General features: G+C 36.9%; 1 protein-coding gene across 10 annotated transcripts in view; it reads right to left on the reverse strand.

The window, feature by feature from the left end:
- Positions 1-14,231, reverse strand: part of cacna1da (calcium channel, voltage-dependent, L type, alpha 1D subunit, a) — a 69,232-nt gene that overhangs the window by 33,190 nt on the left and 21,811 nt on the right. For 6 of the 10 annotated variants that reach the window (XM_030135125.1, XM_030135123.1, XM_030135122.1 and 3 more), the window contains 9 exons: positions 10,248-10,420; positions 9,069-9,221; positions 7,856-8,052; positions 7,368-7,471; positions 5,351-5,517; positions 3,276-3,350; positions 1,065-1,152; positions 714-740; positions 141-301 (listed from right to left, as the gene is read on the reverse strand). In XM_030135125.1, the coding sequence (XP_029990985.1) occupies positions 141-301; positions 714-740; positions 1,065-1,152; positions 3,276-3,350; positions 5,351-5,517; positions 7,368-7,471; positions 7,856-8,052; positions 9,069-9,221; positions 10,248-10,420 (1,145 nt within the window). The remainder of the gene's footprint in view (positions 1-140; positions 302-713; positions 741-1,064; positions 1,153-3,275; positions 3,351-5,350; positions 5,518-7,367; positions 7,472-7,855; positions 8,053-9,068; positions 9,222-10,247; positions 10,421-14,231) is intronic. The other 4 variants (XM_030135130.1, XM_030135129.1, XM_030135131.1 and 1 more) reach the window with 1 other exon arrangement.

A 14,231-nucleotide genomic window follows, 5' to 3' on the forward strand; every position in this document is an offset into this window, starting at 1 on the left:
AACAGATAAAAAAAAAAAAACCTCATGGATAAATGCATACATACATTCAATATTATACAACTTGATAACTAAGAAACTATAAACATTAGACATTAATAGAAGTACTATTCATTGTTCCATAGTTTGTGTACTATTCTTACCCTGCACTTGTGTCAGCCACAAAGGCTGGTTGTAATGCTCTGATGATATGGTGAGGGTGTTGAGGAACACCAGGATGATGACCAGCCAATAGAAAGGCACCGATTTGACAGCCAACCGGCACTTTCTGCGGCAAAACCTGTTCCAGCGGCGCCAGCGCCGACTACAACAGGAGGAAGATACATTTTTTAATTTCATTTAGAAAAAACTAAGACTTTCATCACATGCATTATGATGTCTTAACACAATACAACACCTAAGTGTTTTTTTAAGGAAAGGATATAAATGCAGTGCAGGAATGGGAAGGGACAACTGGGAACTGCATCAATACATATTTTTCGCAAGTCATACTTCACAGTAAATGAGCTGAAAAATACTGCATAAGGCTATTCTCTATAAATACCTTATGGTACATGCTGACTTTATAAAAGCTGTTGATTTATCATCCACACAAAGTCTCATTAAAATACAGTAAAATGAAAGCCAAGCACAACTGTATAATCTAATGCAGGCACAAACCTTACAGTAACAGCTTTATGTATTATGCAGAAACAGAGACCTACAAGTATGCTTACCTGAACTTTGACTTTGAAATTTTTTGACTGAAAGAAAGAAGAGTGTGTCAAAGTTTACAAACAGAGACTGTAGCAGAAGTTGCAAGGTGAAGAATATTTGTTAGTTTGAAGATCACATGTGTCCTATGGTAAAAATTAGTCACATTACAGAGCAAAACAATAGAAAAGTGTTGAGGTAATGTGATTTTACTGTTTTACCATAAACAACAAGGTAAAATGATGACTATATCATTTTATACTAGAAAAACTGACACAGCAGAGAGCACAGCAGTGTACTATAATTTTATATAATAAAAGCAGCATTTCTGCTGTGGTAAAGGTGTGTGTGTGCACAGAGCTGTAAGTTCTCACCACAGTGGTCCGCAGCATGGTGTCTTTTCATCCTCCCCGTTTTGATTCTCTGTATTTACAGATTCTGTTTCACTGGCTGGAACACTCGCTGCAGCAGCAAAGAAAGCAGACATTAAGAAGAATAGAATCATGTGTACTTGAGAGTGTCACAGTTGACACAAAGATTGTTCAGAAAAATTTAGTGCATCCTGAGAAAGTGAAGAGAAAACAAATCCCTCAGGCAATTCTGACATGAATGTTGTCATCACCTTGTGTGGATAGGCCACGTACAAAGACTTTACAGAGTTTTCCAACTGGTTGTTACTTAAGATTAAATAAATCAGCTGCTTAGCTTCATCAGCTTCTTCATTACATATACTCGATACACAATCTGTTAAACATGGACATTCACAGCCTTTCATTTATAAATTATGAGAAAAAAGATCCATACTTTGTGTTGACTTTGAAATATAATTGAATTTACTACAAATTAAATACTGAACATAAACTCTTGCAAGACTACAGATTCCAAATAAAGTGTTACTGGAAATTCAAGAAGAAAAACATACTCACACAGAAACCTATAACTATACAAATCATCAAAGCTAAACAATGTATTAAAGCCTGTACATGCCTGCAAATACTGTATGTTTAAGTACATCACTGTAATTTGACTGAAATTTTAAGAAAGAAACAATACATATGTCTTATCATTAATTCAGCTACAAAACTTTTAACCTCATGAAGTGGAAGCACTTGAGCAGTATGGCTGCATTACTGTCATCATCAGTATCATTTACCAAGTGCTGAAAGGGAGCTGACATGGGACAGGCGAGTGGACAGCTGCTCCATGAGGGCTGACGGATGCAGACAATGAGGAGCAGAGGGGAAGAAGGGAGCAGGGCGCTTAAAGCTGCCTCTGAAACGTTACACTCAAAGTACTGCCAGTGCTCTGGAAGACTGTCTGTGCAGACAGATGATGATTAACTGTGCAAAACGTCCCAGCGTTTTAACTCGTATGAGGGAGCTCGGTGTGTCGAGAGCGCACACTGCTGCTGCTTAGCTTATGTAGTAGGTCTGACTTTGATTCCTGAGTCGTCAGACAGCTCTTAGCTCTGAAAATAGTGCTGACTGCCGGAGTAATGATCTGGGTTTAGCCCTGTTTCCTATATTCACACTGAGCTCTTGCCTTTGAAGTAGGACATGGGTGTGGATGCTATCAAACAGCAGTCCTTTTGATTCCTTATCACATGTATTTAACAGGAAACCACTTTCAGAAGGTACTACAACACCTCTGAGGTAGAAAAACTGGATAGAGAAAAATCAAAAAAGGACAAAACGAAAAGTAAAAAGCTGTGAGGCTAAGACACAAGGGAAAACATGACAGAAAAGCACAGAGAGACAAAGCAGAACATTAGCCTGTACACAAAACACACACACCAACACACACATTTGCAACGCCACACCTGAAAATTTTAGGCTTCTGCAAATCATCTCTAACCACTACCTATGTGCCATTTTCTGCTTTACAGGATGTAAGAACTGCACCCCTACATAAAATGTCCTCTATATTTTGACATATTGGTTACAGGATTAAGAAAAAGTCAAGATGTGTTTTAGAGCCTTTTCTGTAGTGTAGTGCTGTATTTGTTTAAGACCAAACTATAAAGTACATTGTGATGTTATCGCGACTGGTAACGAAAGGTGAAAAATAGAACTTTGTTTAATGATGTCTTGTAAACCCATGAGACTTGGGCTGAGTTGACAGAAATACTGTTTAATAGAAGATATTAGTTTGGAAAATTGACTTCAATCCTAAAAACAGATGATCAATAGATGATCATTACTATACTCAACATCAGAATTTATTGATCATACTAACGTTTCATCCCCTCAGCTCCTTTGTTAAGAATATATGATTATTTTTTTCTTAACAAAGACAAATTGTAGGGCTGAGCAAGAGCACTGTGTTGGATCTTCTGTTAAAGATTGCATCGACACAAAAATCAAAGTACAGCAATGTGTCACTGAGAAAATGACCCCAAAAAGGGATAGATGACCCCTGATGACCCCAAAAAGGGATAGAGTTTTCTCTCTAGTAGCAACTGACAGAAAAGAACCACTGGTATTTTTTTTTTAATCTTTCTTGGTGAATTGAATTATTATCAAACATACATACTCTTATACACACACAAGACTTTGAGAACACTGAAGGGAAACTACAGGATTTACCATGAGTGTCGGACGACTGGCTGAACCACCCAAACCTTCCTTTCTTCTTCTCAGTAAGGTCAGCCAGAGTCACCCCTTCATGTGTAATGCATGCAAGCCCATGCATTCAGACACAACGGCACAGCAGAGGAACATGGGGGCGAGAATGGGCTGCTATCAAAATGGGTCAGAGCAGACAAGCACCACAGGACAACAACAACAACAGTATTCAAAATATCAATATCCAACAATGACAAGACCAGCAGGAGCCACAGGGGCTGCAGACACTGAGGAGGGCAGAAGAACCACATGGAGAGCTGTTAGTTACGGGAGCGCCTGAAGGTGACAAAGCCCTGTACTAACATGTTACAGTGCAAATTAAAGCATTTACATGTCAACATGTTAGTAGGGGCTCATGTATCGTCGACAGACACCAAAAGCCAGGATGGATGTTGAAGAAAAAGCAGTAAAGCAGGTAACACAGAACCTCCACAGCTTAACCGGGAGACTTACTATAATGAATATTTTTGCTGTAATAGTCTGATTGGAAATATTATTCTACACATAAACTACAACTAAAGGAAAGGGCAGGTGCGAAAGGCAGACAATGTAAATTAAATTAAGAAATGTTTCTAGTATCTGCCTTTTTTATCTGCATGTGTTTAGTTTTGAGGCTTGAGGGTAGATCGACCTGAGCTGAGAGCAGAAAATACACATCCTCCACTCTAACTACAAGGTGAAGCACTTGCAGCTTCTCTGTTCTGCATCATGTGTGCTGCTTCTATAAAGAGGATTTGGATTAACAGTTATTCTACTGCTCAAGTAATATGTCTTTTTTTCCTTTTTCCCTTCTCAGATAAACTCTGATGGTACTCACAACTCGCTCCACTTCTATCAGTGACATACATTGAGTCTGTATGTGCCGTTCCAAACGCCGTCAAGTGTTTATTGTACATGTAACATTTCAAAGCAAAGACGTCTACATAAATATCTGCATGTATAAATGCCTGCCCTGCATGTATGCTTCTAATTATCATTAAGTATATTATTATTGCTGTTTCATATCAAACCACCATCATAACGTTACACAGCCTGACTTAGTGATCACTTTAGATTTATAGATTTACAGATCAGGATTTTTTGTTGTTGTTTGTTTTACTGTTTATATTAAATTTTATAGATGTAGCCAGATTCAGCTGCAGCAACTGAGCCACAACAAAAGTAATGGTGTTAAAACTATTTATTTATTTTTTGCCAGTAAAAACAGTACACTTTGAAAATATCCCACTACAAGTAAAAGTTGTGCATTTTACAATGAAAGTATGTAAATGTTATCAAGTAACCAGTATGTAGTACTGCACTACTACTGTGTTACTACTGTGTTATTACTGCAGATCCGCTTCATAGTATTTGAGAGACTCCTGATCAAATCTGCATCTGATTCAGGTCCACATAGAACTGGCTCAGACCAGAATGGAAAGGATCAGATTCCATCTGAGTTGTGCTACTTACATCCTCAAGAAAAAAGCTGCTCTAAGTTATGTGACTAAAAATATTAGGGACACTTTAGCCTGCTGTGTAAATGTAATCTATCTGTCTGATCAACATGTACCTCCTACTATAACTTACCACTAAACCTTTGTATGATTTGCATTAATAACGCAGGTGCTAATGGGAAAAAGTGAAAATTGTACCCAATCTCTTACCTCACCCCTTTATTATTATTAGAAACAGATTTGCAATGCTAAAGAATTAAAGGCTTAATCATGAACATTAATTATTAAGATTTTTTTTTTCTTATTTAATGTTTGCATCTGTGCATCTTGGCTGATGAGTTATAGAAGAGTATACCCCAAAACAGGTACATAATCCATTTTTTTTAGCTTCAGCACACTATTTATCTATTTATGATGTCATTTAATATGACCATTAAGAATGAATTACAGTATTTACTGATTGTATCAAAACATCCCTACTTGCAGATATTATATACTGCTATTTGATATTGCCACTGCTGTGAAGGCCCTTGTCATGATAACGCTGTATAACGTTTGAGCAGAGTACGTGTGAACGGGGAAACGGGAGGAGGTTCTTACGGTTGCGCTTGCTCTCCTCAGCCTCATCCTCGTTGTCAGGGTCGATGTCTTCAGCCTGCGTGATCCAGTCGAGGTAACCCTTCAGATCCTCCTCCAGCTGCTGCTTCTCACGCAGCTTCTGGAAGTCTCCACGAGCTTTGGCCTTCTCTCTCTCCTTGGAAAACTCTCTGGATTTTGAAAATCACAGGCAGACAAAACACAAACACATGCAAATACACAGGAGAACATAAATTACCATAAATTACAACAAACATTCATTCAAAATCACTCTGAAGAAGTCACTTTCACACAGCAAACAACCAAGAGATGTTTTTCAAAAATGTAAATAATTTAATTTATGTGCTTATTTATCTGCATCAATGAGAATATGTTCATATATTTTCTCCTACATGTTTGTACCTATATAACGATACCATTCACATACTTCAATCACAACCTTTCAACGTCCTGTGTGTTTTTATGAACCCTAGCCACTGGAGGGAGATGTACACCTTTGAAAGACAACACAGCACTATATTTAGAGTCCTACAGTACAGTAGCGTACCCTTCAGGCGAGCATCTTAATCATACAGAAAAGGCAATTTAGGCAGACAGATGGTTTCAAGAGACATGCAACATTTGTACGACATCTAAATTCATAGAGTATATAAAACAGACTGTCGATACTTCAATATGGAGCGGTTCAGAGGAGAGGAGTTAAATATACACAGTTATTATTGGGATGTTGTCAGCAGTGCACTGTATTTGGGATGCAGTCTTAAAAAGTCAAACGTGAGAAGTTCTGTAGGATTAAAAATTTGATCAGCCATTAAACAAATATCTTTTAAAGGCAAAGGCAGTATCACTAAAATTCACGTGACTGCAGATGCAACAGAGGATGCAGTGGCATCTGAGTTGATGATTAGAGTATGTTAACCTTATTGGCTTTTTCTAAAAACAGGCTTTGCTGGCTGGTCAACCATCCAGAGTTAATTCTACTGTTAATACCCAACCCCCACTGCACAGAGCTGGGAAAGCAAACTGGGGTTTGAGAGAGCTTAGGAGCGCAGAGGGAGTGAAGGGCGAGGAATAAGATTAATTTCTCTCTCAGGAGGTTGGGTGGGATGGGGATGGGGTGGGGGAGGAAACGCTCACTTTGCAGTTGCCGTGGAAAGGACGTGATAGTTTGCTGCCAACAGAGATCAGAAAAGAATAACCGAGAGTGTACACTTATTATATGGCCTAAACACAGAGTAACCAGTTACTAGTTCATGGTGAGGTAGGCAATATGGCTAGAGTTTACTATCATGGTATATGTTATTACTTGTTCTATAAATCTGTAAATCCAACTATGAGACGGTTTAAATATTGCTGTTTCATCATCTTATTAATTACTGTCTTTTTTATGTGAAAATAAGCGTTAAAAAAGGACAACAGCAAAACTAGCACTAGTTCTCCAAATGAGAACAATAACACTGTCAAAATAAACTACAGTATGCAAATGTCTGGTAATCAAGTCCAGGTTTAGTACAAATGACACAAGTTTGTTCATGTTTTACTGTTTTTATATGCTTAGCAGTCCTGCTGTACAAACTACAGCAAATGGGAAATGTTTCAAGCTGTCACAAAATTCCCTGTCAGTACTGGTGGAGAGATTTCTACTACCTCATAGTATATAAGAGTATATTTATTTTGATCGCAGGCTGTTTAACATCATCACACATTTAAAGCAATTACCTAAACACCACGAGAAGCGCTCTGTGCACATCAGCGAACAGCACATGCTTTGCACACATCACACCACTGCACACGTTGCCTCTTACCCACTAAGCACACCTAACACAAGGTTAAGCACAAAAAAGGAGCCGAGAATAATCAGGCTAACAAAATAAATCCAAGGTGTCTCCCATCCGATGGCATCGTTGACCTACAGAAGCCAAAAGTAGCGAGTTAACAGACATAAACATGCAGATAAACAGAAAACCTCCCGCCTGCAATGAAGCAGAAGGCCTCTGTTTGCAAAGACAAAGGTGCTTACCCGCTCAACACACCCAAAACCAGGTTAAGAACGAAAAAGGAGCCGAAGATCACAAGACTGACAAAGTACACCCATGGAAGCTCAAAGCCCATAGCATCGTTCATCTGGAAAAAGGAGCATCCCCACAGAGGAAGGAGAGCAGGAGGAAGAAAGCAGAAAAGAAGGGAAAGAAAAAATGAAATATAGATGTTTAAGACCAGAAATTATAAGATAAGAAATCAACATAAAGTTCAGAAAATCAGTTACAGAGGAAGAAAGAATGACATGCTGCAGTAATACGGAGGTCATGACAGCTTCCTGTTGTTGGATGAGTTGTTGAACACATCCAGTCTTTAAGTCAATCAATCATATCTCAGAGTGATAAGAGTTGCCTCAGGAAGTAATCAACAGCTTCATCAACAAAATGTCAGTCGCATTATTGTTTTGCGTCTGATCTAAGAAGACATTTAGGCTGAAGGCATGTGACAGTCACAGGTTATTGAACTCACCCAGTACAGCACGTCTGTCCAGCCCTCCATGGTGATACACTGGAACACCGTCAGCATGGCAAAAAGGAAGTTGTCAAAGTTGGTGATGCCACCGTTGGGACCGTGCCAGCCCTCCCTGCACTCGGTGCCATTGATGGGGCATTGGCGCCCATGCCCTGAGATCGCACAAGGAGCTGGTTCCTCCTCGGCTATCACATCTTCAGAAAGAGAGAAAACAAGATGCTGTTTGAATTCATGTCACTGCTGAAAACGAAATAATAAAGAAACATAACAAAAAGGGATGAAAATGAATTATGAGAACTCTGATTTCTCTTCATTTTTCTGATATCTCTCATTGTATGTTGCACATATTTCTCCCATCTATATAGTTGGCTTTTTGTATATTTTAATATTTCTTGTAGTTTTGCATATTGTCAATATTTTTGGTACAATTTGCGTGATATTTTATACAGTCTTCTTTTGCACTTCAAGTGTTTGCTGCAAAGAGGATCAGGAGCTGCTAAACTGATTTTCATTATTCTTATAACAAAGAAAATAAAGTCCTTTTCTTTTCTATTCAATTCTTAAAATCAAATAGATTTTGGGCTACAGGACAATGATGCTTGATTCTTATTATGTGTGTTCAATGGGACTGTTTCCTACCTCATCTGATTTAATAAAACTGTTTTTCAACCAAGACTAAATTATTAATGCACAACACAGCAAGTATCCAAGGAGAGACAACAGCTCAGAATAAAGATACCAGTCAGAGTTCACCAGTTTCTTTGAGTCTGAAAACCCTGTCTTGAAGAGATTTGCCAAGTCACCCTGTAAAGTTTCAACCATAAGCCATCAATGGAAGAAAATAAATGTAAATGTGATTGAACAGCAGCAAAGGGGCTGTTTGTAAAAAAAAACTAACAGTGTGCAACTTTTTCATTATATTTTATAGCCCATTTTTGGCTAAATCATTTACAGAATATTTTAATAGGTCTAGAGAAAATAACAAGTCAGTGCTAGTCAAGTCAATGCTTCAGTCAAAGCCTACATTACGTTAATGAAACATTCTTAAAAGCCCAGTTGTGTACTGGTTCAGCAAGGCACATATACTTTCAGATTAATCATTAAACATCACTCTGGTGCCAGCTGAAGAAACAACTTAAAATGCAAGTTGAAAAAGTGCACAACACTTTAGATCAGGCTACTTTCACAATACACACACAAGACAACATACCTGTGCCAGGAAGATAGCAGGTTGCGTGCATTTTACCGATGAAAAGCTCCAGGCCAATAATAGCATAGATGATAATGACAAACAAGACCAGCAGGGCAATGTGAAGGAGAGGGACCATGGCTTTAATGATGGAGTTCAACACCACCTGTAAACCTAAGGAAGAGGAAAAGTGAACATGTTACACCTGATATGACCAAAGCTTTGAAAGAAAGCATCACAGTACTCTTCATTTTTCACTTTGGGAGTCTTTCTTTGGTATTTTTTTTTAATATGCACTCCAGATCATCCAATGTTTGTGTCTGCTTTTGTAATGCTTACTTTAAAGCTGTCTAAATGCACTCAAAACAGCTTATATATTCAAAAAATACACACTAACATTACTCTGTAAACATGTGTTATTTTGTTCCAGTATCTTTATACATGTATATTATAGTTACGTTAATTATAGATGCACTGATTATGAAATATTGTTTTGTTTTGTGCTAGGGAACAAATCTAAAACTATTCATCACAGTATCTTTGAAAGAAAACAGATAAAGTCACACAAATTTATGAAAACAATCACGAGTGCAACACAACATATAAATATCAGCCACCAACAATGTTATTTGTCAAAATTTGATGTCAGTTAACAAGGCTAATATTAACTTATAACAGTGTTTGCCCACCCTATCATTAACACATCAAATACTAACTAAACATAAATGTTACTCTAGTGTTTTAACCCAGTACATCATATTTGAACAGGCTACCTGAAAAAAAGAGTAATTTATTTAAAGAACAACAAACATGAACATCTCAACTGATGACTGCTATAAATTTGTTGCCACTGTGTATGTACTGCAAATATAACATCAGTCACATAATAGATATTTATGTATGTTTTAAAGTCACATGTATATCACAGAAATATTTCAGAAGTGTTTAGTCTGAAGATGCTTGGTGTTTTTACATTCAGAGGCTTCAGACGGTGGATACTGTTAAAGATGATGAATTGATGTTTTTAAGCAAACACTCCTTGGAGACTGTACACACACCATGAAATGTAACTGTTCAACCCACAACTTACTGAGTAGATAAATGAAAACTATGAGTAATAAGATGATAATCATATGCCTAAATTGTACACATTCCAATTGCTGATGTTGCAAGCTAGTAGTGCAACTTCCAGGTCCTTACTGGGTACTCCTGAGACGAGCCGCAGGGGTCGCAGCACACGGAAGGCTCGAAGGGCTTTAACATCAAATCCACCTGGCTTCCCCCCGTGGCCATGCATCGATGGGTGGGTACTAAGTCCCTCACCTTCGTCCTTTTCATCTTTGGTCAAAATCTCCAAGACAACACTGAAGAGTCTGCAAGAGTTACAAGAAAACAAACAATGAGCCATGACGTTTTAGACAGTTTTTATATACACAAACCCTTTTACTTCACAAAGTGAAGCTTATATGTTTGAGTGCATTTCCACATACAAGCATTTATCCCATTTATGAAAAAAATATAATTCACTTTTTTTATTGAGACTAAGTTTCAGACTTAGAAACACTTGAAGAGTGAATTGTCAATCATCTATCGTCTAGAATTCAGCACAAAGATCATCAGTGTGTGAGTCACAGTCGTCACAAATCAATTTTCTTTTTACAGTCTGCCAACAGCCTCTCTGAGTAATTAGTTTTAGTTATATATTATAGTGCTGGCGGCTTGTGGGTTCTTCTGTGGTAATAAAAACTGGTTACAGTTTCATTTGGTAATAATACGTGCACTTTGTTCAACCTAAAAAGTAAACACCATAATACCAGGCATAATTCAGATTATTTACATCAGGGGTTCCCAAACATTCACCTTAATGTGAAAGACTCTGAAATTCATCTTAAAAGTGAAATTCAGAGTCGGCCCAGAAATTAAACTTAGAAAAATATGCCACGAATAACCACAAAATATACATTTTAGTGATTTTTCACCATAAATTCAGCTGCCAGTACCTAATACATACTGTTACCTTGATTTGCATGTGTAAACATTTTTATTTCCTGTTTCCAGTATTTAAAAGTAATTTGCACCAGTTTCTGGGACTCAAAGAAAATATACTCGATTGGCCATAAAGTTGGAATAGTTGTGTGTTCAGATACATTCCTATTTTTTATTCCTATTTATACACATCAGTACCTTTGACCAGGTACAATGATTACAAACCAAGTCCCAGTTAGACTTTATCTCTCAAAAATAAATCACATTTACAGAATCATTTCATGAGAAGAGATAATACATTTTATCTCAACACAACATTATGTGTAACAGTGTATATTTATACATTTGATTTTAGTTGTTACAAATTAAAAGATTAGTAACCTAGTTAACATCACAACGTAAGACTGGATAAGTTGAGTTTACTTAAAAAATTTGAGTATACCGGTTGCCTTAAAAAATTTAAGTAATGAGTAATGAAAACTTGAGTGTATTAAACTTAAATTCTTGATTTGAATGGAATTGCTATTTTATGCACAACACACTAAACGTCAAGTTAATTTAACTTAAAATTTTTTGCAATATACATTGCTTTATGAAATTATTCAACTTAATACATTGTAGCGTGGATTGAAGTTAGGTAGGAAGATAGCTCAGTGTAATTTGCTGGTACAGGAAGTGCTTCTAATTTGGCATGGCATATAGATTTACATTGTAAAAGAATGATCATTACTGAACAGGAGAGTCATTGTTCAGCCTATGGCTCTCACTCATAGTGCAGCTCTACAAAAATACAAAAACAAACACAAAAAGGCCAATAAACATTGCCATTCACACATTAAGTCCAAATTAACACTAACACCACAACCCCGCTGAACCCCTGCTCATAAAAATAACACATTTTCAACAACATATCCAATACCCACAATGCAATGCAGAGATGAAAAGGTGTGGTCATAACTTAAACTTAGTGATTTAAATCCATTCAACTTAAACTGTTTTTGTACTTTCGACTATGTCTACAAATTAGTAGAATATACTTAACATTTTATAGTAATGTAATAAAACTTAAATCATTTAAGTACATTATAATTAAAGCATTTCAGTAAATACAAAGTCTGGGCTCACAGTGCAGCTAACATTAGCTAGCGGGATAACAGCGACTAATGTTAGCCTGTCTGATGTAAAAGATTTGTTTGTTTAGAGAAATCACACAGCTGGAGCCCCAGTTTATTGAGTTTAATTAATTAGGAAAACATACGTAATCTTGTATTTCGTTAGTATAATAAATTTGACAACATTTACAAAATAAAAGGGTGTATTTTTGCACTTGTGTAAGGCAAACAGGGAAGATAAAATTACCATTTTCACTGACAAGTAATGTTTTCTGACCAGCAAAACACAACTCACCAAATAATAGACACAAGAAACAGACAATTCAATTGATAATATACAAACACGTGACCATCCCAGCATTATTACGCAGCCTATTTTACTTGGCCCATCAGAAATATGTCCACAACCCACTGGGAAAGGTAGATACTCCTAAAAAGTGAGAAAGAATTCACTACAGGTGAACATTATGAACAGGTTTTCTCAGACAAACTTCAGCATGAATATTCATTTGTGGCAGAAAACCTTTCACATGATTTTTGATTTGTGAAACTATAAATCAGTGAGGGTCAGTAGTAGGGCTGCATGATTTTGGCAAAAAATAAAATCCTGATTTTTTCCTCTTAAAACTCAATTTTCGATTTCGATTTTTGGGTAAAACTACAAAAGACAACAGAAGTCAGCGTGTCGTTTTCATAAGCAGCCCACAATGCAAGGCACTGCTCCGACCTCAGATCTGTGATGGTATCACATGATGAACCTACAGAAGTTTTTTTTTTTCTTCATTAAATCTTTATTGAATGAAGCAGAGTATGCAAACAATGTATACAACAAGAAAGTAACAGAACAAGTTTGCCAGGGGGAATACACTACAATACAATGTCCAAATCAGAGCAAATACTGATGGTTTTTAGAGCCTTTTTGTTTCCACATTTATCTAACAGCTTTAAATAAAGTTCAACATCTTTCATAAAATAAATAATATTTGGTTTTGTGTTACAGAACTTACATTTGTGAATTAAAAATTTAGCAAGTAAGAGAACTAAATTAATGATTTAAAAAAATGTACGGTAGCCCGCAGGCACACGGCCCGGGGGCACGAGAAAGATGAAATTATTTTCACAATTTCCCTTTTTTAAAAATCATCCTAATTAAAAAATCCGATTTCAATTTAAAATCGATTAATCGTGCAGCCGAAGTCAGCAGTTATCCTACACACAGATTAATGCACCACAAAATTCCCTGCTACTATAGTGAAATCATTGGTGAACAAATCTGTCACTGTGCAAAAGGACATTTCAATACACTCAGTTAGACATTCCTCACCTAGCCAAGAGGGGAAATCATCTCAACACATCACATCTGAGCTGAAAGCTAAAACCACTGAATGGAGCTGCTGATGTGGCTGGAAAGAGTTGTGAAGTCTGCTAAGATGTATGTTCCACTGAATCACAGCTGTAAGACTGACCCACCTGGGATTTCATTACTCACTCAGCCATGGCCAAAAATCTTTAAGTATCGACACTTTTCCACAGGAGAATCACTTTCAAGTAGGATAACTTCAATTTCTTAGTCATTTTTGAAAACTAAGCTCCTGTTTTATGTATCCCATGGTTTCGATTGTTAATAACAGAAAATGTGAGTTATCCAATCTGAAATTCAAATCTTTTTTAATTGATATTTAACTGATGTTGTTTAATTGTTGTTATTGTCTGGAAGTAAATAGAAAAGTACAACTACCTGCAGCATTAATAAATACAAACCCAAATATCTTAAACTATCGTATATATATTTAGGGCTGGGTGATAAAACAATGACGATAACACAAAATAACTTTCCTCGATAGAAATATGACATGATACAATTTTGATAGAATTCATTCATCCATGTTTTGACAGACATAAGAACAGCCAATCACAATTAAGTAGCGCCGCACCAAACCAATCTTGCTAGAGCCACATCAAGTTAGGTTGAAGCACACAGCACAGGTGTAACAGCAGCCACAGCACACACACTAATGTTTGGGCTGCAGTGGGAGGTAATGAGTGTTCCCTCAGGAGAAAATGTGACCGAGAACTTGGGCGACCG

The sequence above is a fragment of the Sphaeramia orbicularis genome, chromosome 5 (assembly GCF_902148855.1).
Source record: "Sphaeramia orbicularis chromosome 5, fSphaOr1.1, whole genome shotgun sequence".
In the NCBI taxonomy this organism is placed as follows: Eukaryota; Metazoa; Chordata; class Actinopteri; order Kurtiformes; family Apogonidae; genus Sphaeramia; species Sphaeramia orbicularis.